General features: G+C 43.4%; 1 protein-coding gene across 1 annotated transcript in view; it reads right to left on the bottom strand.

The window, feature by feature from the left end:
- The window catches only part of Pde8a (phosphodiesterase 8A), a 113,451-nt gene extending 90,183 nt beyond the window's left edge, over nt 1–23,268 (bottom strand). Inside the window, exon 1 of the mRNA XM_055623147.1 lies at nt 22,951–23,268. Within this exon, the coding sequence (XP_055479122.1) occupies nt 22,951–23,106 (156 nt within the window). The 5' untranslated portion in view covers nt 23,107–23,268. The remainder of the gene's footprint in view (nt 1–22,950) is intronic.
- Between the last annotated feature and the right edge of the window lie 28 nt (nt 23,269–23,296).

Below are 23,296 nucleotides of genomic sequence, written 5' to 3'. Positions count from 1 at the left end.
CAAGACACAAGCTGCTGTCCGGCCTCCCACCCTCGACACTGCTTATGAAACCCATCCCCGCCTTTATGTGTAACCAAGGCTCTTCAATCCTCATTGTTCCGAGGCAGTTCATGCTATGCTTACTTCTAGCTGTTAGTGAGTTCGAATGAGAGTATGCTGTAGTGAGCACATTTACACATCTCGGTTAGCTACGTGCCTAGAAAGAGAATTGGAAGGTGAAAATATGACTGTGCGGACGTTCACTAAACAATGCCAACAGTTTTCCCAAGTAACTTCACTAACATACATTCCTACTAAGAGCAGACAAAATCTGTTCTGTGCTTAGTCGAGGGTTTAGCATAACAGACGATAATCTCTCATAATCTGGAGAACAACCAAACTTTTGATGAAAACTAGCCAGTGATCCTTCTATAGCCTCAAATCCTATGTGTACTCCTTTACATAAATTCTATGTTTATCACCCAAAATTCCTAAACTTTACAATGTAGAAGCTATTAGAGCAACAACTGCCATTCCACAGACAGCTGAACTGTCATTACTTCTAGGTCACAGGAAATACGTATCTTTAGTCTGATTATAAACCATTTTATATCCCCTACAGCCCAAGAACTTCCTAACAGTCACTTTTATGCCACCTGTTTTATATTAGTAGGTAAAAAAGAACTAGAGTAGATTTCCTTTGCCTTAGTAATGAAATAAAAGTTAGCTTTCAACTCTCCCATCCTTTTTTACTTTGAGTATCCTCAGCACATACTAAATAAACATCACACACTCAAAACAAAACAAAAAACAATGCAAAACCCTAACATATCGGGAAGAATGAGGAAAAAGAACAAGCTATGTGAGAAGCATTTCCTTTAAAAAACATTTAATATGTATGTGCTGGGGGTGAGAGGCACCTGTGCATGCTTGCCACAGCATGGTGGAGTTCATAGAATAATTGGTGGGAGTGGTCCTCTCCTTGCATGTGGGCTCAAGGGACCAAACTCAGATCGTCAAGTATGGCGATCAGCTGCTGAGCCATCGTTCTGGCTCTCCTTTTTCTTTTGCAGAACTGAAAACCTGTCTCTCCCCCATGTGCTTGCTGTTAGGACAGAGGTTTTGAAGAGGAAGAGGAGGCCAGACAGGAGGACATGCCCAAGATGTCTCAAAGGCTCACTGAAGTGCACAGGTACTTCATTACTCAGGCAAAGAAAGGAAGGCCAGATTCCGGGAGACAGTGGGGCTGATAGGGTTCAGGGAGAGTCAGCTAGGCCAGTGTCATAGCAGGCAGGGCAGGACAGAACAGGGTTAGGTGGTGTGAAGGCAACAAGGATTCAAACACAAGGGTCAGGAAGAGGGAAGAACTCCATGTCAGGTGACAGGCTCTTATCCTTTTGGTCTGGGGTCAGAACATTAGTTAGGAAAACACACAAAGACAAGGTCAGATGTGCAGAGACTGGAGATGACAGGGTGTAAGAATGGTAAGGCTGTCAGTGTCCCCATGGGAACGTGTACACAGCCACACGGTACAGTTACTAGGAATGGGGCTAAGACCCAGACTGTGAAGCTATGACTTTAGCTTCCTCCAGCTGAACTGGGAGTAGGGGGACAGGAGGGCAACTTGGGAAAAGTGTATGGAAGAGTAAAGCAAATCCAGCCAAAGTTCAAGGAGAAAGAAGGAATCAGAGAGCCACACTGTCCACAGCAGGTCCCAGCAGACTGAGAGTAGAATTCTAACAGCAAGGAATCAGGAAGGAATCAGTATTCCAATGTTACAACACAGTGGCTAGGCGACTGCATACACAGACTTATAGGAAAGTTCTGGAACGGAACTCTACAAAGCCACTTCTTCTAGACCCCTATTCTGAAAAGGGTGATCCTCGTTACCCAATTCTAGCTTTCACATAAACCACCCCTATCCCAACCTTCTGGGACCACATCACCCAACAGTGTCACCCTTGTCACTCTTGACCTCTGGGCCACCTGTATCATTAGAGATCTCAGTGCCTCATGCTTAGCCTTCTCCCCCCGGAGTTCTGCCCAGGCAACTTCAAGATTCATATGGCAATTATCACTCCCTCAAAGTTCCCTATCTTTATTTCAGTGGCCTGTAGTCCAATTCTATCCACACAGGTCCCACACTGCATGGCTACCCTTAGGACATCACCAAGCAAAATGTCTACAGGCAATTCCAGCTCATAATTTCTCAACTCACGACATATATATGCATTTGTATGTATATACAGATATATTTTCTCATTAATAATAACCAGTATGGATAAATATAACTAACAACAGGTGATGCTCAAGGAGTATTCGGTAGGTACTAGGCACCACTCACGTGCTTGAAGAATATCAATCTATTCAATTCTCATAGCACTTCTCTGATATGGCGGCTTTTGTTTGTTTGGGTTTGGGTTGGTTTGTTTGTTTGTTTGTTTGTTTGTTTGCCTGAACTAAAATCTAGGGCACAGACAGGTTAAGTAATTTTCCCCAGGTCCCACAAGTATAAAGTAGTAACACTGGGATTTAAAAACAAGTGATATGTAACCAAAATGGTACACTATTTCACTCCACTTGCCATACTCCACTCAACAGACACAATGTGCGCATACTGCCAGTGTACTAACAGATGTAGCTTCAGCAGCCGAACATTCCTGTGTAGCCAGCATCCTGGTGGAAAAGCACTTCAGCCCTGTGCATCCCACACCAGCCCCAACACACTATGCTGGCATCTAATGGCACAGGTCAGTTTGCCCATTGCTGGCTAGCCAACTTCTACTGTCCTCGCGGCTGCACGTGCAATTACAATGCTGCGCACTTCCACCCCTTCGGCGTAAGCACGTAACTATCCGTTCCCTTTAAATAATGCTTACTGGCCTTTATTTTGTCCGTTCTAGTCTCCCAGACTGTGCTTATGCCTGTCACTCTCTCAGACTCACCCGTCTCTCGTTCCCTCGGTCTGCCATCTCAACAGACATTCTGTAAAATGCAGAACGCTAGACCGAGATCCAACTAGGATAAGAAAACGTAAGGGTGGCCAAGCCCTGCCAGAGAAAGACATCACACAAGTTTGCGAACCTGCACCTCCACATACAACTGCCCACACAGCAGAGCTCCGCTTCCTCTGTGTCCCTGGCACTGCTCCTCAGCCCCTCATACAATCGCTCACCAACATAAGAATTAGGAAACATTAAGAACCTTGTCCCTGGGGGTTGGAGACATGGCTCAGAGGTTGAGAGCACTGCTTGCTCTTCCAGAGGTCCTGAGTTCAATTCCCAGCAACCACATGGTGGCTCACAACCATCTAGAATGAGATCTGGTGCCCTCTCCTGGCGTGCAGGTGTACATGCAGGCAGAACATTGTGTACATAATAAAATAAACAAATCTTTAAAAAAAAAAAAAAGAAAAGAAACTTGTCACTTCAAAAGAGCTCAGGAGAATAATTTCCTTAGTCCTCGGCCCAGAAACTACATCTCTGCTGAGTTACTCCTAGTTTTCCTTTTTGGTGAAGTTGTGGGAAGCATGAAGCCAAATGTGTGACCCAGCCTCAGGCAACCATGCACATCCCTGTGGCATGTATTTCCACATACTGCCCTGGCTCCTGCCTTAACTGATTGTTGCACCTTTGTGCTCTCTTTGCCCTGATCTCCTTCTCTGTCTCTACATAGTCTTTAAGTTGCTTCAAATTATTTTTGAAACCCAGTAAGGTTGGGCAGCTCTGTGCTGAGGATCTCAACCTCTGCTGCTCTCCACATTCTGATAGAAGTGAGTCAGGCTGGACTTCCATGGTTTACATTTGTCACCGCAGGTGGATGAGGTGTCTGTGTGCTGTGCCAACAGCTTTTGGTTGTACAAACAAACTTCTTGAGCAACAGTCCCTAAATACTCACCAGGTTATTTCCAATGGGCTTAGTGAACGCCACTAATTCTGTCAGTGTCCTTTCAGAAATGTCATGTGGCATTTTTCTCAAGTTGGATGTGCTATAAAATCAACAAACACTACAAACTGTTTGAAAGAGTTTAGAACAGGCAACCCAAAATTTCCAAACCTATACTCATACACAATTATAAACCAAACATGTTCTGCAAATATATCCACTGGATGAAAAGATAAACTTTAAGGAAGGAATGTCACTTGGGAGGCAGAGGCTGGAGGATCAACTGCAGAGCCTAGGCTACAAAGAAAAAGCCTGCTTTAAAGAAAGAAAGAGGGGGGGGGGGAAGACAAGCTTTAGAGAGCTTGCTAAAACAAAAACATACGAATATATGATAACATTCCATTCGTTTTAGTAAAGAGAAGTTACGTGAAGTTCAAAGAACTACATATTTGGGCAGAGGATATAGCTCAACTGGTAGATCGCTTGCCTAGCATTCACAAAGCCTGGGGTTGGCTGGCTCTCACCTTACAAGCCAGATGCCATGGATGGCAGCACATGCCCTTGGAGAGATGGAGACAGGAGGTTAAGAGGTTCAAGGTCATCCTCAGGGACACACTTAGTTTGAGGCTTGCCTATGATACGTGAGACCTTTTAAAAGGAAAAAAGAACTCCATACAATTCAATTCAGAGAGAAATCATTGTGTAAACTTTAATAAAGGGGAGGGTAATATTAAAGGACGCCATAACCCTACCTAGAATTCCAGGGTTCGGAAAAGTCTAAGATAGCATCAATTCAAATCCTGCTTGGGCATGCTCTAAAACCATCACAGGAATGTTAGTAAGGACAGGAGGAGGAACTTGGGAGAACCAGGCTCTATCCGTTCCCTCTCCCTGATCATTTTCCATTTTATAATCTGTGTCAATCAGGAAGCTTGTAGTCACATTTTTTTAAAAACCCTCAAACTATCATGTGAAGTGAATATAATGACTCATGTTAACACAAAGCCCAGCACTAGATATCAGAACTCCGGCAAGGCCCAGCGGGACTCATACTCTCTAACTGCAATGCTCATGAGAGACTGGCCACCCCTTAAAACGCTGTTTCTCCTTCTCCAGGTACTAGGGGAACTGCGCCTCCCAGCTCTAGTGATGTTAAGTGTGGCTACGAGCAGGAAAACATGAACAAACTAACATAGACCCCTTCCTTAGACCATTCTTGACACTGGAAAACCTCTCTCCTATGACCCTCTATGAGTTTCCTATGCTGTGAGTTTGTCCATGCAAACAGACATGAAGTGACCTTGAGACCCATGTGTTGAAGCTGACTGAACCACTGACAGAAGGAACCTTGGCTTCTGAATCTACTTTTTAAAAGAGGACTCCATGGATCAAGAACATCCACTTTAAGTTTCAGGGTACTGATGAACTTCTAAGGAGGTTGATTCCTTTGTGCTTTCTTTGGTCTATCACCACAGTCAGGCCTGCCTACCTGGAAAGGAAATTAAGACCCATAAGATTTGAAACCTTCTGGCTGGAGAGATAGCTTAGAGGTTAAAAACACTGTTCTTCCAAAGGTCCTGAGTTCAATTCCCAGCAATCACATGGTGGCTCATAACCATCTATACTGAGATCTGGTGCCCTCTTCTGGCCTGCTGGCACACATGTAGACAGAACTCCCTATGAATAATAAATATATAAATAAAATCTTTTAAAAAAAGAAAAAAAAATTTGAAAACTTGCTCCAAATTACATAGCAGATTCATTAGAACACTGCATGCAGTGATACTGCCACTGGAAGACAAAACCGGCAGACAGAACTATGAAAACAGGAATAGAGTGAGAAGTAATGATCTATAATCCTAGATACTCTTGAGACTAAAACAGGAAGATCACAAGTTAGACCTGGCAGGGCTAACAAGTAAGATCAAGGCCAGCCTGGGCAACTTGGTGAGGTTCTATAGAAAGGAGGGCTGTGGATACAGTGCTTATGGGAGAGGGAGAAGGAGATGGGGAGAGAGAAGGAAGGGGGAGGGAAGGAGCATAACTGAGTATCTTGTAAGAAAGAGGGTCAAACTGGGACACACATTCCTTTTATGTCAAACCCAGATGAAAATTTCCCTTGTTATTATCCAGTCTCCTCTTAGCAAACAGAATAAATGGAGAGTTTCTCAAGCAACACAACATGCAAACTGTCTGAGTCATTCTAAGGAATAATGGTCGTTACATATAAAAGTAAGATTAATTCTTAAGCTGACAAGCACTGGGAAGCCTAAACCCTAATACGCAGCAACGCTGGCCTCTCTGGCTACACTGTGTGTTCCCATTCCAACTGCCTACTTTCCAAGAACACTGCTGCTGATCATGGAGACTACCCGCTGGCCACTGAAAGCAGGTATGCCAGGCAGGCTCAGCTTGTTTCCTTCCTGGAAATTTTCAAATTGGAATTAGGAGAAACAGTGTTCCATCAATAAAGCTATGAAAAAAAGTGAGATGACATCGTTGCCTGTTGAATAGCATAAGGCAACCATACAAGACAAAAGGTGACACTGGCCAGAGGTCAGTATCCCTGCCTCCATTCAGGCTATGGTGGCCCACAGATTCCTCTTTTGGCCTTAGTGAGCATTCAGAACAATCCTAAGCAAGTTCGAGCTGGCCTTCTCTTTCTTGTTGTTACTCCCTAGACAAATAACTATTTACATGGCACTTACACTGCATCAGATAGGAGCCTTCGAAGAAAGATTTAAAGTGTGCGGAGGGATACATGTACATACCTGCTATCTAAGGAGCACCAATGCTCCTTCATAATGGGATGACTGTGATCTGGAAACAGCTTCCACACAACACAAGAAATATCTGTGATAGCTCACAAAGCTCAAAGGAGCCGAGTGAAAACTACAGACGTGGCAATTTATAGATGTGATATAATGAGCAAAGAGCTCAGCCCCTGGCTTACAGCATCTTTTATTATAATACCTGGCTGGTCTCTTGTCCTGTAACAGCTCTGGAGCAGCTCCAGGAAAATAAAGGCAAAGGCAACAAGTTAGATGTGGCAACCAAGAACTTTAGTCCCAGCACTAGGAAGCTGAGGTGGGAAGAGCTAAATTAAGCACCAGCCTGGGGTAAGAATGTGTCCCAATTTGATATGAATTAAAAATAAAAAGTGAAGGTATAAGAAACATTCTGTGTTATTTAATCACACCTGAGTTTATGTTAGTGAGATGATTTATGAAAAGACCTTAGAGAACTATAAGAGAGAAAGCTAGTTGCCCAGGGAACCAACAAGTGACTAAAGGACTGCCATTTTCAAGCTCCTCTGAGAGAAGAAAAGAGGGTAAGGGAAGGGAGGGAAGGTTGTTTGAATAAAAATGGGCCCCATGGGCTCATATATTTGAATGCTTAGTCATCAGGGAGAGGTACTACTTGAAGATTAGGTGTGGCCTTGTTGGAGGAAGGGTAGGGTCACTGGGGGTGGGTTTTAAGGTTTCAAAAGCTCAGGCTGGTACAATCTCTGGTTCTTCTTGCTGCCTGTGGATCCAGATGTAGAACTCTCAGCTCCTTCTTCAGTACCATGTATGTCTCTGTGCCATGCTTCCCGCCATGCTGATAATGGACTAACCCTCTGACACTGTGAGCCAGCCCCAACTAAATGCTTTCCTTTATAAGAGCTGCCATGGTCACCATGTCTATTCACAGCAACAGAGCACTAAGACAGGAGGATAAATGGGCGGAGAGAGGAGGGGAGAAAAAAACTAAACGTTGAGTCCATGAAAAATAGCCAATGATTTAGCCAACTATAATTATGTAACAAAGCCTTGGTAACAATCCAAAGGATGAACTAGGGAGAGTGGAAAGGGAACAAGAATAGCATATGTGTGAGTGTGATCAGAATACCACATACAGGTATGAAACGTCCCAGTTAAACCCATTATTTTATATAATTTATATATGCTTAATAAAATTTTTAAAATAAAAAGAATCCAAAAGAATGGGTTCAGGGAGCTTCCAAGTTCTTTTTTATTTTTTTAAGCTGACTTTTAAGAAGATAAGCTTATTTTTACGTGCATGGGTGTTTCGCCTGCACATGTGTATTCTGTGCACCGTGTGCACGCCTGGTTCCCCCGGTTCCTGAAAAAAAAAAAAAAGTCCCGTGGAACTAGAGCCACAGACAGTGGTTAGTTACCATGCCAAGTCCTCTGGAGAGTAGCTAGTGCTCTTAACCACTATTTAATTCTATGAAATAGTGAGCCATCTACCTGGCCCTTTATTACATTGTCTATTATAGTGTATGTTTAGGGGGTGGCACATGTGTGGAGGTCAGAGGTCAACTTTTCTGAGTCAGTTCTCTCCTTCCACCTTTAAATGGTTCCAGATATTAACTAGGGTCATCAGACTTGCACGGCAAACACTTTTTCCATTGAGCCATCTTGGATCATGCTTCTAAGTTCTTCAAACAGAATATATCTATATGCCAAGAAGATGCTACATCTCTGGGGCAGAAGCCGCTCTGCCCATGTTGATTTTCCTGTCATTGTATCAAAACAGCTATAAAAACACCTTAAGGAAGGAGAGGTTAAAGTTGGCTCACAGTTCAGTTCTAGGCTCAAGTCCATGGTTAGCTGAATGAGTTGTGTTTAGGCCTGTCACAAGATAGAAACATTCTGCTAAAAGCTGCTCACTCCATGGCAGCCAAGAAGCAGAGTAGCCTTCACTACCACCACTTAGAAACTGCTGACTCTAAGTCAGCCTAGCAAGGAGGACTCAGACACATGCACCACTTGAAGGCTGGTTTGGAGCCTGGCTGCAGGACAGGTACATTATCCCGATTTTGGAGGGTCTGCATACTGAAAGAACACATTCTGTTCACATTGGCCCTGACCAAAGACCACCTCCACTCCAGGAGGTCATAACAAAACTAGTTCCATAAACAAATGAGCCTCAGACAAACCCATGTGATCCCCCGGAGATTGCCTGTGGGACCTGAAGCTATCCTACAGTGCAGAAACAGTCTTGGAATCTCAAGGCTAACATAGTTGTTGGCACTGAAAATTATTTTTCTGATTTACAGGCCAAAATCCCAGCACATCCTTGTTTACATTTCCATTATCAGTATATTCAGCGGCAGGAGTACAGAGCCTTTCTCCACTGACTCACTAGTCAACAACTGTGGATAATGCACAAAGACAAAAGGCTGCCACTTCATGGTGAATAACAGATCAGCAGATGTCCCCACATCCTCTCTTATACCTCCACCTTAATACAGGAAGCTATGGCTTACAGAAGAATTACTTGGTGGCCACTGTGGCACACGCCTATAATCCCAGCACTCAGGGAGGAAAGGCAGGCAGATCTATGCAAGTTCGAGGCCAGCCTTGTCTACAAAGTGAGTCCAGGACACCCAATGCTACACAGAGAAACCTTGTCTTGAAAAAGCCAAAAACCAAAAACAACAAAAAAGGTAACTTGATTTTGTCAGGCCTACAGTTAAATAAGCCAAAGCCAGAACTCAAATATAAGTCTTCCAACTCCACTTTCACCTGCCTTCTTTGACCAAAAATAATAACAGTATGTCCAGATTTCTAAATACACAGTGCAAAATCAGGGGCAGGAGAGAGGCAAACCTGTGCTCTTCTAAGTTTATTATGTTGTTATTTATCTTCACAGTGCTTTAAAAAAAAAAAAAAAAAGACCTCAGGGCGGTAGTGGTGCAGGCCTTTAATCCCAGCGGGGGGGGGGGGGGGGCGTGGGCAGGAGCAGAGATAGGAGCATCTCTGAGTTCAGGTCACCATGGTCTACAGAGAGAGTTCCAGGACAGCCAAAAAGGGAAAAAATAAAAATTAAAAATAAAATTAAAAAAAAAAAAAAAAAAAGACCTAGGATGGTACCTGGTTCACAGTAAACATTTGGAAGGAAATGTATGAATGAGTGACCTCCCTATATGAAAACTTGTGAAAGCAGAGATGAAATGGAGAGAGAAAGCCTACAGTAAAGTTCAAGTACTTTCTAATTCTTAGTCTCCAAAAACTAATCTCACTGGATATTACTGTACAATAGGAGTACTAGTTTTCACCGTTACTGAAAATGACTATATGCTGCAATCACAGGCAACTATCAACAGCCACATAAAGGTCTTCTGAGCCTGTGAAAATCCTGCTAGACCACAAGGTCTGCCTTTTTCATTCCCAAGCAAAGTTTTAGTACAGCTCAACCTCACCTGGACCTTTGGCCTTTCAAGACCCTAGACTATCAAAAGACATAGCACAAAGTCTTAAAGAAGAAAAGGCAATAAAACTGACTTTTTTACTGAAAAAAAAAAAAAAGTTGAATTAAAAAAAAAAAACTAGCCAAATATTCTGAGTACACAATAACATAATCTTCATTATGTGCCAATTTCAACTCTCTCTATATGTAATACAAACTAAAAACAAACAAAACAAAACAGGTATATATACAGGTCTTTAAAATAAAACATTTTTCAGAAAAATGGAGTTGAAAATATTTAAGCTTAGGAGTCCTAGGGATTTGATTACTTTATTGCTTCTGACACATATAAGCCACTGAACAACAGCACAGTGTGAAAATCTGAGCGGGATGGACATTCAGACGGTCTGAGGCCTCTATGTACCTCGCTGAAGCAACTTGTCTCACGCCATGGCATCCTAGCCTCAATTCCCAACATAGCCAAAAAGGAAAATGTTTTAAAAAATGAGGAGAGGGGATGGCTTGGTCCATTTTCCAGACACAAAAAGCAGCAGAGGACACGAGGCAGAGTGTTAACATGACATACAGTCCTTACCCCAGCTCATTACATGCAGGGTGACTCTGGACATGCTGCCTTACAGCTTCAGTTTCCTCTCAAATATGGTCAAGCCAAAAGGTCTATTAAGAAATACATTTCTTGTAAAAATAAAATAATCTAATAAATTCAACATTCTAAGAATAAGTGCAAGAAAAGGACCACAGGTATGAAAAGACATACATGGCAACATCAGTATCATAAGTTATACTTAAAAAAAAAAAAAGTAATGGGACAGGAAAGAGTTGCAATTTGTTGCTAAATTTCAAAGCCAAGACATAAAGCCATGCATAAGTATTTACTCAAATTTTACATTTAGGCCTGGTGATACAAATCAGTGATAGAGTACTTAAAGCCTTCCTAGCACTAAGCAACAACAAAACAATGTTATTTTACTTTAAAATGTCTACACACACATTGGAAAGGTAATATGAATATTACTAATATGAATATTATATATAACATGCATACACAAATAAGCAAAATGTAAAAGAAAAAAGCTACATATAGAAAAGTAACTGAATTAAAGAATCATTGTTCATGAACTCTAATCAGAATTATTTTAGATAAGAATTGATCAATTTCTTCTTAAAGAAAAGAAAAAAGCCACAGGTGAAAAGCTGCTGTGAACATTCATATAATGCCAAATGCCACTGTGACAAAATACTTGAAATAAACAATTCATAAGGAGGAAAGGTTTATTTTGGCTTATGGTTTGAAAGGTTTCCATTCATAACCAGTTGGCTCTACTGGTTTTAGGCTAGGAGGAAGGCAGTACATCACGGTGACAGAGGAAGAGCAAACTGTTCACCTCTGGCAGCCAAGAGGCAAAAAGAAAAGAAAAGAAAAAAGAGATGAGGTGCCAATATCTTCTTCAAGGGTATGCCCTCAACCCATACCTTTCTCTCCTAAGTCCTTACCTCCTACAGATTCTATCAACTTCCCAAGAGCACCAGAGACCAATGACCAAATCTTTAATAAAATGTGTCTCTAGGGGGTAGTTATCCAAACAGTAACAGCAGCACAGCTCAACAGCAGAAGACACAGCAGTCATACTAAACCACTCAACCTGAGCATCTATAACAGTGGCTCAATCAAATTTTTTCTTCTGATACAAACAGTCTAAACAAAATATTAAACTTGAATAAATTTTAGATACAATGTCCAATTTATAAGAAATACAGAAGTATGGGACTAAAAAGAGAAGTCGGTGGTTAGCAGGGCTTGCTGCAAAGCTCTGAGGACCTGAATTCAGATCCCAGCACCAACTATAAGCTGAGATGGTCTCACACATGCCTAGAACCCCAGCACCATGCGGGGCAGGGACAGGAAGACTTGCTGGCTGGCAGCCTAGCGTAAAACAAAACAAAACAAAACAAAACAAACAAACAAACAAAAGCCCGCAAGCTCCAGGTTTAGGGAGAGGCCTTTCCTCAATGGAATAACTCCGAAAGTGATCAGAGAAGAGCTGGCACCCTCGTCTGGCTTCTGTTCACACACAGACCTGCACATCAGCACATACACACGTACACATACCGTACAAAGAACCAGAAAAGCAGTTTCTAGAACAAGAATTACAGAAGGTAGAATAAAAGATAAATGACAGCTCAAGGAAGCAAGTTCAGGCATGACTGGTAGGGTCTCCTTAAAAAAAAAAAAAAAAAAAAAAAAAAAAATAGGTCTATGTTCCAGATTAGAGAAGTAAGGGATTGTAAGCAGGTGCAATGCAGGACATTTATGAAATTACAGAGGATACTAGTATGGTATGATATAGACAGTAAATACTACTTTCATAAATTAATGAAATGGAAATATACTCATTATTAGACAAAAATTTACACTGCAAAGCAGTATGCATTTATTTAAAGGTGAAACCTTTAAGAATTAAGGAGAGTTACCATATGATCTAGCAAGTCCACTATGGGTATATATCCAAAAAGTAAGGACTCAGATATTTGTATAATCGTGTTCAACATCGTTCAAGCTGTCAAAAGACAGAGGCAACTAAGTGTTCATCAACGGGTAACTAAGCAGTGTAGTAACAGGACAATAGAATATTGTCCAACCCTAAGAAAGGAGTAACTTCTGACACACACTGTAAGAGAAATGAGCCTTGAGAACATTGTTACGTGAAATAAACTCCTCCCCAAAGGACAAAAAGTGTATCTGGAGTAGTCAAATAGAGACAGAAAATAAAATGGAGTCTTCCCAGGGCAGAGAGAAGAAAGAGACTCAGCAGTTACGATGTATAGCATTTCAGTTTTACAAGATGGAAAAGTTCCAGGGCTGGCTGATGTTAATGCTTGCACAACATAGTAAATGTACTTAACACTAAGGAACTGTATACACAGTTATTAAAATCAATAGATTGTTCATCAATACTTAAAAAAAAAAAAAAGTATGCGTATGTGTGCCAGTATTCTGCAGGGGTGCAAGAAGGCCAGAATCCCCTGGATGTCAGATCCTCAGAGCTGAGGTTACAGGTGGTTGGGAGCCTCCATGCGCTGGCTGTTAGAAGCAGCACCTAAGCACTATGTGCTATAACCACTGAGACACCTCTCCGGCTCCTAACTAGCTTTTAAGTAGAAGCAGAGCATAGCTTGAGTACTTGCCTAGAACACACAGGCCGTAGGTCCCAACCCTAACATAAACAAACATAATTATGTGCTAGCTGATCAAATTTCAGTGAAAAATGAACATACATGCTACCATGATGCAGCGAATAATTTCAAGATAATGAAAACTACACTTTAGCATTTGTTTATTTTCTATAATGCATAAATATTGCTTCAGGAATAAAAGGAAACACGGAACCTATAGCCTAGTGCTTGGGTGTAGTTTAAGTGATTTTGCAATTTAAATGATTCTGGTTATTCTGTATATTTTTCAAGTTCCCTGCAATAAACAGAACTTTTATAAAAAAAAAAGTAAAACTGTACTTTTATAAGATGAACAAAGAACCAAAAGCTGAGACTGGCTTCTATGGATAACAAAAGGCTCCCTAAGCTCTCTTTGTGCTGGCCTCTACCCTATGCTGTTATAGCCTGCTGCTGTGACTGGTCATCACCAGGCCAGACATGTTATTCTACTCTTAAGATCGACTTCTTTCCATCTTCATCAAGGGAAATAAAATCCCTCCATTCTACTTGGCAGGGCCTTGAAGAACATCAAATGAGGCGGTGTGCAGAAATAGCACTGGCAAACCATAGACACTGTACAAATTGTGGCATATCCCTCCAAGCTGGTAAACCCCAGACTGAGTCACTCTACACGTCCTTTCCCTTCATTCCAACCTGTCCTTGGCCTATCAGGGTTTCCTCTGCTCACTCACTCTATTCCCAAATCACTATACAAAGTTGTATCTTATGCCTGGACCACAACAACAGGACCTGGACAGTGCCCACCTCTGGCTTTCCCTTCACCCATCACTTTGATTTCCGCCTGAAACAATCTCTGTAAGGTATATTTCTTGCTTAGCTACCCTTCTGGAAATAAAAAGCCTTTGGGGGTCTATGAGGTTTACAAAATGAACTTCAAACTCCTTTTCCTGATTCTCAGGCCTGCCCCCTTCTCTCCTCTATATACAGTGTCCAGGGCTTCCTCAAACACTGACAGGTTTTTAAATGCTTGCCAACGTAATGTGTCTAAAAATGTTAATGGGTCTAAAACTCTCACCTCACTGAACTTTGTATTTGTATTTCCCAAATAATTCTGAAACTTCTCTCTATAAATTTATCAGCAATTTAGTTTCCCCTTCCCAACCCCAAGATAGGGGTTCTTTGTGTAGCCCTGGCTGTCCTGGAACTAGCTCTGTAGACCAGGCTGCCCTCAAACTCACAGAGATGCCCCTGTCCCTGCTCCTGCCTGACTCTGCCGGGATTAAAGGTGTGTGCCACCACCCTGCCACCTGGCTTAGTTTCCTCTTACAGTGACATGTCCCTTCAGGTCTGCCCATTTTTCAATGGCTTTTTCTTATTGAATTGGAAGAATTCATATATATAATTAAAGCTTTATTAATATTATGCATTGCAAATATCAGTGGCACTACTTTTCATTTTCCTTTGACGAGATCTTCATTTTTCACTTAGTTGAATTTTATCAATTTTTCCTTTATCATAAATGCCTTGTGTAACTTGCTCAACTGAATCTTCCCCGCCTGGAGACATGCACTATATATATCTGACCCCGGTTCAATTCCCAGCACATGGATGGTGGCTAAAACTGCCTGTCATTCCCGTTCCAGATCTAACTCCTTCCTCTGGTACCTATAGCCACTGTAAGCACATGATGCACACATATATGCTAGCAAAATACCCACACACAAAAAATAAACCTTTTTTTTTTTCCAAGAAGAAATATATGACTTTAAGAAAAGTGTAGTTTGGGGCTGGTGAGATGGCTCAGAAGCTAAGAGTAAGTAGTGGTCTTGCAAGGGCCCAAGTTCAGTTCTCATCATCTATGCCAGGTGGCTCACAACTCCCTGTACCTACAGCTCCAGAGGATCCAATGTCTCTGGCTGCCTCTGATACCTACACTCAGGTGCACACAGACACATAATTAATTTTTTTTATTTCTGAGACAGGGTCTCATTATGTAGCTCTGTCTGTCCTGGAATTCATTACGTAGGCCAGGCTGGCCTTGAAGTCACAGAGATATGCCTATCTCTGCTGCTAAACTGCTGGGATTAAAGGTCTGCATCACCACTTTCAGCCTAAATGAATCTTTTTGAGAGAAAGAGAGAGACTGGTTCACCTGACTCTGTGGCTCCGTGGATGGAGGTGCTTGCTGCCAAGCCTGACTAGCTGGGATCCACCTGGTGGGAGGTCATTAATGCTCAAAAGCTGTCCTCTGACCTCCACATACCATGGTGTGCACAAGCACACACACAAAATAAATTTTAAAATGTTATTTTTTTAAAAAAAGGTATCTGCCTTAGCATGCAAAAAGTCCTAGGTTTGATCACCAGTGCTGACAGAGGGGAAAGAAAAGAAAATAGTCAAACTTCACATGCTATAAAACACTTTCAAAGACAGTTAAGTAATCTCATCACAAGGCAGGTAGTCTAGTCTCTTTGCCTTTTGTTTTACCTGTGTCTGAGAAGAGTTGCTGGAGACTGAAGCCAGGCCCTGACACATGCTTGACAATTACTTTCTCACTGAGCCATGGAGCCTCATCCCTATCCCTCTCTATTCTCCTTCTACAGTTGAGAAAATGCAAGACCAAGATTTGCCAATTATATTATCAATCCCTGATGAAGTGGATGTCAGCCGTTGTCTCTAGCGTCTCCTCCTTATACTCTTTCAACATCACCTCACTGGGGAACTGCCATCAACTCCAACTGAGGACAGCATAGGTGTGTCTATGGGCCATCCCACTAGCAATGGGAAAAGAGCTGATGCAGGCATATAGGAATGAAGTAGAATGAAAGCAGATGAGCTCAAGAAACAAGAAGGTATGTTTCCAACCCATACAGAGTAAAAATACTATGGAGCCCCCCACCTCTGAGTCCTCTGAAGTCATACCACAGTTCAGGGAAATTTGCAACATCCTTCCTGTCCGGGTGGATGGGCAGACTACATTTCATGCTTGTAGCTGAGAAACAGCAACATAAAACTTGTCAAAACAATGCTCTAACATGATATTCCACCACTTCCTACCAAACAGAGCAGAACAAAAGTAGAACAGAAGGAGGGGACCCAGCAACCTTGCTCAACTTGAACATGGCCAAAACTGGAGAAAAGCTTTACTAATAATCTGACAGATTAATCACTAGCCCAAGGGTATTTTGGCTTTTTGTTAAAACACGTGCAACACACCCTAACAATGTTTGTTAACATTAAATAAGATGAGATAGATACAAGGAATGTGAATAAAAAGCCCTATCGGCCTCAAAGACAGGCACATTTATCCAAATACTTTAGAGTGTGTCCAGCATGCAGAAAGTGTCACAAAACTAGGACACAGTCCTTGTCCTCAAGCAGCCTATACTTTACTCCAAGGCCCCAAGCAGCAATTCTAGACCTTTAAAGTGCAAGCCCTGCTAGGGGCCCAAGAAACCTTCTGGTTGGGCCTGGAGTAACTCTGGGAGGATGCCTACACACCATCCTGGAGCAAAAGTCAAAGGGAACACACAGCTCCTGGGGAGCCAGGCTAAGGAAGGATGTCTGTAGCCCCAGGAGAGGGAAGGGAAAAAGTCCCTAGGGATTCTCAGTCAGCTTGTTTCCAATGACAAAGAGGACAGACAGGCTGGAGAAAAGAGAGCAAATTCTGTGAATAATTGGGACAGGACTGAACAAGTTCCACAAACATAACCAACTTCCTCAGCAGGGAAGACCTAACAACACCATGGTAATATAAATTCAGGACCCCTGATTAAAACTCAGGTTACCGCAGCTGGAGAGATGGCTCAGTAGTTAAAGAGCATTGGATCTTTCAAAGGATCCAGGTTTGGTTCCTAGCCATCCATATCTGTGGTTCACGACTCCATGTAACTCCAGTTCCAGAGGACCCAACATCATCTAGCCTCCTTGGGCACTGTACAAGTATGGTGCATAGACGTATACTCAGGCACATTAAATAAATAAATGATCTTAAAAAAAAACAAAAAAACAGGCGAGATGGTGCATGCCTTTAATCCCATCATTCAGGGAGGCAGAGGCAGGCAGATCTCTGCAAGTTCGAAGTCAGCCTCATCTACAAAGTGAGTCCACGACAGCCAAGATTACACAGAGATACCCTGTCTCAAAAAAACAAAAACAAAGCAAAACAACCCAGGTGACTTAATTTATTTATAGCCTAATGCAATGGTTCTCAACCTGCCTAATATCATGACCCTTTAATACCGTTCTTCATGCTGTTGCTATTTCATAACTGTAATTTTCCTGTTATAAATCATAATGTAAATATCTGTGTTTTCTGATGGTCTCAGGCAACCCCTGTGAAAGGGTTGATCAAACCCCAGAGGGCTGAGAACCACTGGCCTAACAAAAGGTCAATCCATGGTGGGGGGGGGGGATGAAATAAGTAATTAGGAGAGCCAGGAATACTGTGTTCTGATCCCAGTTTGATTATATGGCCCTAGGTAAGTCTCAAACCTCTGGTGCCTTATCTGCAGAAGGTAGAGTCATGTGATCCCTCTCTCAAGGCTGCAAGGATTAAAGGAGATATCATCTGTAACACATCCAGTGTAAGAACAAGGCATACAGAGGAGGCAGCATCCAAGAAATGGCCCGGCTTACCAAAAAAGTCTGCACTCTAGGAATGAGTCCATCCCTCGAGTCTCACTCTATGTGAGACACTGACCTTGGGCCAGACTAAGGGCCTACTCCTGCCCTAGCTCCTCCGTTCTGCTCTTTAATTTTATTTGTTGTTTTCACTTTCTGAAATTCTCTCCCCTTTAAAAGTTATTCTGAGATGTCAGCCTCACATCATGAACCTCCCTGTTTCAGTGCTCAATCCAAATGAGCAAGCCATGTCAGGGAGAGCCAGTGTCCCCAGACCACTTCAAGAGGCACGTAAGAGCCGGAAGGGACCACAGGCCTCATCATAACCTTTACTTCTATATGGAAAAGATCAAGGCTGACCCTGGGCAGGTAACAGAACTCTGACATATCTCTTAAGAATCACAATTAAATTTATGGTGCTAGTGACAGTAAGTACTGTGTTTATACACGTGCGTGCGCACACGCATTACAGCATCACAGCTGCTTGGTATATACATATTTTGGAGTAAAGCTTGTTGCCTGATCTTATCTTACATGTGTTTATGTTTGCCTAAATTAAAGCAATTTCCACCTCATGTATTATCTGATTTTTTATTTTGTTACTCTGCCACGTCACTGAGTGTTTCCCTCTAGAGTGGGATGTTTTTGAAATATTACGATATAGGTGATATAGATACAAAGTACTTCATGTATGTTAACAAGAGCTCAAATTTTTTTTTAGTTCTTCATACTTAAGCCTGGCAAAAGATTCTCTATATGGAAGACAACAGGGAGCAACTCAGCATCCGCCTTCCAGTGGAGGTGGCTCTTTAGCCTGTTCTGTCAAGGAGGGAAAGGAGGAAGACTGGGAATTGGGGGAAGAAGATAGCGGAAAGTCAGAGAAGAAGATTTAGAGGAGAAGTGGGAAGAGTGAGACAAACTGGAGCTTCTGCAGCTCCTGCAGTTCTGCTGGTGACACACTTGGTCACAAGTGAGCGCGCAGCCCACAGTCCTGCTGTGCACTGCCAACGTGCTGCGCTATCCTCACAACTTTATCCAGCCGAGAACCGTCCTGCTCACCTCTGATCCCAGCACTCAGGAGGCAAAGCCATGTGGATCTCTCAGAGTTCAAGGCCAGCCTGGTCTATAAAATGAGTTCAGAACAGCCAGGGCTACATAGTGAGACCCTGTCTCAAAACAAACAAACAAACAATGCTCACTAGCATGAATATACCTCATCCCCTGAGGATATCTCTGGAGAGCAATAACCAGAGACTCCCATAAAAGCAATCTGAACTTCACAGCCTCCGATCTAGTTAAGACTGGTTTCTATTTCTCCTCTATACGAACAGGGGAGATTTTGCACTTCTACAGCCTGTTTCACACGATCCTATAATTCAACGACTATTTCTGGAAGGCCTACAGGAGACAGCAAACAGAGGTCTGACTGCCCACCTCGCAGCTGATGAGAAAGGCTGAGCAGAAGGCACCAACCAGCAGCAGCCCGCTGGATGGCAGTGAACAGATCTCTATGGCTCCTCTCTTCATGCACAAATGTTTCAAGCGTACCTTAAGTCTCAAGGCCCAGCTAAGGAAAATGAAGAGAGTCGATCTAAAAACTGACAAGACAATATTGAGATGTTAGTTAAAACTCACACTGATTAAAAATAAAAGCGTAAGTGTTCAAGCTGAACACAGCAGCCATTATCTGTAACCACATAGGCTATATAACTCCTGGATAAACAAACAGCCACAGTATTTTCAGTAATACTTAAATAGGTTCATGCACTCACCAGTACATTACCAGATCTTAAAGTGCCTTTGGACTCACTAAGAACTAAATCGTATTTGTTGAAGTCTACTGTTAAGCATATTTCTTGTACTCTGAATACTGTAGTCCCATGGAAGGAATCAGAGCCTACTCTGGCTTGCCTATGACAGAACCCTAAGAAAGAGGCTGGATAATCAAAGAGGTCTAGCTAGGAAATGCAACCCTAAACACCCTTTGGAAGATCACAGGGATATATATTTATATTGTGTTGTGTTTTGTTTTTGTTTTTTTTTATACAGGGTTTCTCTTTGTAGCCCTGGCTGTCCTGGAACTTACCCTGCAGGCTAGGTTGGCCCCAAACTCACAGAGACCCACCTGCCTCTACCTTTTAAATGCTGGGATTAAAGGCATGTGCCACTCACTACCCGGTGATCACAAGATATTTTAAGAAACTGAGTACTCTGACAAAGCCCTGCATTTAAAAGAAATTTTTTTTTTTTTTTTTTTTTTTTTTTTTTTTTTTTGCTGAAACCAGGTTTAGGGACATGCATCTATACGAGGAAGGTAGGAAGCTATACTAGCAGGACCCCAAGTTCCAGACCGCCATGGGTAACACAGCAAAACACTCTAAGAAAGAAAGAAAAAAGACAAAGCAGGGAGGAAAGAAGGGAGGGAGGGAGGAACTCTGCTGAATTTATTGTCAGTATTCCTCAAACTGATTTGATCATTCCTTTATTCATGAAATACTTATTAATAGTTCATAGGTTGCTGCATGGAATACACATAAAATATAGTACAGTGTAAACCACATTCTGTTTAAGCTGAAGTGTACTTAACCATCAGTCTTTCAGCAACTGTGAGGAACTACTTCCTCCACGAAATTTCTTGTTTAAATTCTCTGGAAGATACATTGGATGGCTGCGTTCTAAACAATGAACACACACACACACAGTGCTTGCATGCCTGCACATGGGGGCCGGAAGGCCACCTCTATACCCGTGTGGAGTGTGTGCGTGCCCCTGTGCCTGCGAGCCTGCATGTGGGAGCTGGAGGGCTGCCTCTGTAGCTGTCTACTTTGTTTTTGGGCACAGGGTCTCTCACTAAACCCAGAGCTCACTGCCTGGGTAGGCCACCTGGACAACAAGCTCAGAGGAACTGCCTGTCTCCACCCGACCCTAGCTCCAACACGAGGCTCAAGAAACATGCCAGCTTTTATGTGGGTATTGAGGGTCCAAACTCAGCTCCTCGTTCTTGCCTGACAGGCACTCTACCATCTAAGCTATCTCCCAAGCTCCCAGCTCCAAGAGCTTTTTGATGAACTAGAATAGGCTCAAGATATTTGTTAATAAGGAAGCAAAGTACTTTTAATTTGATCTTGCCAAAGCTTTTCTTCTGTAATATGTATTTTTCAGATTCCAGAGCACATTAATTTTAAAAAGTACATTTACTTAATTAAAAAAAAAAAATACTGAACTAAAGAAAATCTGTAGTTACCCGATATGCCTGAATTCAGTAACGGAGATGGGGTATCAGTATGGGCGACTCACACACAAAATATGGGAGGGACTTTCATCTCTATTGGTGGCACTACTGTAGCTTGTAATTTGACTCCTCCTCCTCTGTAAGTGTTAATATTATTTTTAAACATCTTCAGTGTTTTATAGACACAAACTGCAGTGATAGAAGTACCAATGAGTAAACAGTAAAAAATAAACTCAACCGCTATTTAGCACCTATTATATGCATGCCATGAGGCCAGCCGCTGTAAGGATGAAGGCAGGCGGACCTAACACAGGCAGAGGTCTGTCAGCAGAACACTTGGAATAAAAACTCTGAAACCCAGAGAACTGTGGGAGGCAGAAGAGTACATTGCTGCACGGGAGAGGCTTACAGGACGCCTAACAGAAATGTTAAGACTCCCAGGCCAACACAAAAAGGCCTGTAAGAAGCAAGGTGTCTCACTGAAAAGATGATTTTGGAATTTAACATTTGGCTAATGAAAAAAATACGTATTTGATTTGGGTCAAAAAACTGTCAAAAACGTGACACTTGTTAAAGTTCCCACAATCAACTTCATCTGTAGTGTCTTGTTTGCTTGTAAGCCTGTTAGGCTTAATATATAACTACTCATTGTCATTAAAAGCAGTTTGGCCTAACAGTCTAAACTCTAGCCTTCACAGGTTTCTTTAAAGAAACAACAGGAGAGATAATTCAACTTTTGCTAATCAGAACATGATTGAATTTTCACTTAAGAGTACGGGCAGGGCGGGGCAGGCGCTCCAGCTGGAAAGCTGAGCAAGATCTTCTCTTTCCTATAGAAAAAGTACCACAATGACTGCTGGAAATTTAAGACAGTTACGTAAATCAACTACGTCCTTCAAATTTGAGAAGTTCTGCAGGACTCAGTAAGCAAGAAGAATTATTTTAAAAAACAACAAAAGACTTAACGAGGAGTTTATGTTCCAACACGGCAGCCAAGCACCCCACAGTCTGTTTTACTACCGACGCTTGAGATGCCACTCCAAAATCCCAAATGTAGGTGGCAAGCTGCTGCGCTGTGCCTCGGTCAACTTTCATCTTTCCTTTAGAAAACCTCAGCCCTCGAAACTTCTGATAAAAGCTGAGGCAAAAGGCGCCGAGGCAGACACGCAATGAAAAACAAAACAAAACAAAACCCCTCTATGTCCCAGTCAGATTGCCTCCATAAAACATTAACTTTGCCCTACCGAATCCTTCAAAGATCGCGTCTCCAGCAGCAGTTTCTAATCACACAGGCTTTAAATACCAACACGTATGCTAATAAAGGCGAACTTCAGATAGCATGTGCAGTGAAGCCAAACCGATGTTCCAAGCTTCCATTTCAACAGTCTCAAAGAAGTGGAAAAGTGAAACTTCACGCGCAAAGAGGGGGACAGACGTTAGCATCAGCCAGGCAGGGGGTGAAGGATGGGGGTGCAGGTCGGATCCAAGACCGTCCCGAGACCGGCAGCCCTTCCCTTCCCACCCTGGGAGCCACAGAGCAGAGCGCACCCCGGTTTACCGTGTCAGGGGCGTGACAGAAGATTCTCGAGGTCCCCCACCCGGGTCCCCCCCCCACACACACACACACACAACGCTGGGAGGAAACTGACTGGCAGCGAACGATCTGGCCCGGGAACGAACGGACGACACGGCGGCTCGGTCATGGCCCCGCTGAGCCTCGGTCCACCTCAGCCCGCGGCGCGGGGCGGCTGGCGTCGGTCCACGGCGCGGCGGCCGCCTGGAGGGCCCCCGCCGGCCCCGCCGGCCCCGCGTCTCCCCGGCCTGTGGGCGCTGCTCACCTTCGCGGCGCCGCCGTCGCGAGGCTGGCGCTCCGCGAGCCCGGGCGCGGTCGACCACCGCTGTCTAGACGTCGGCGCGGGGCCCGGCGCGTCCTCGTCGACCCTGTGGCTCGCCGCTCGGTTGTCGGAAGTGTGGATGCTCGGGGCGCAGCCCATCCTGGCGGCGGCGGCGGCGGCGGCGGCGCGGACACGCTGGCGGGCAGCCGCGATCCGCTCAGCAAACGGCCCGCCCGGCGCCTCGGGGCCGCCGCGGGCGCCGTGTCATCGCGGCCTGAGCAGGCGGGCGGGCGGCGGCGAGCGCGGGTCTCGCGTCAGGAAGCGCGGCCGCCCCTTTTATCGCGCAGCC

Source organism: Psammomys obesus, unplaced genomic scaffold (genome assembly GCF_907164565.1).
Source record: "Psammomys obesus unplaced genomic scaffold, mPsaObe1.curated_primary_1811, whole genome shotgun sequence".
In the NCBI taxonomy this organism is placed as follows: domain Eukaryota; kingdom Metazoa; phylum Chordata; class Mammalia; order Rodentia; family Muridae; genus Psammomys; species Psammomys obesus.
This window is presented reverse-complemented; position numbering and strand designations above follow the sequence as displayed.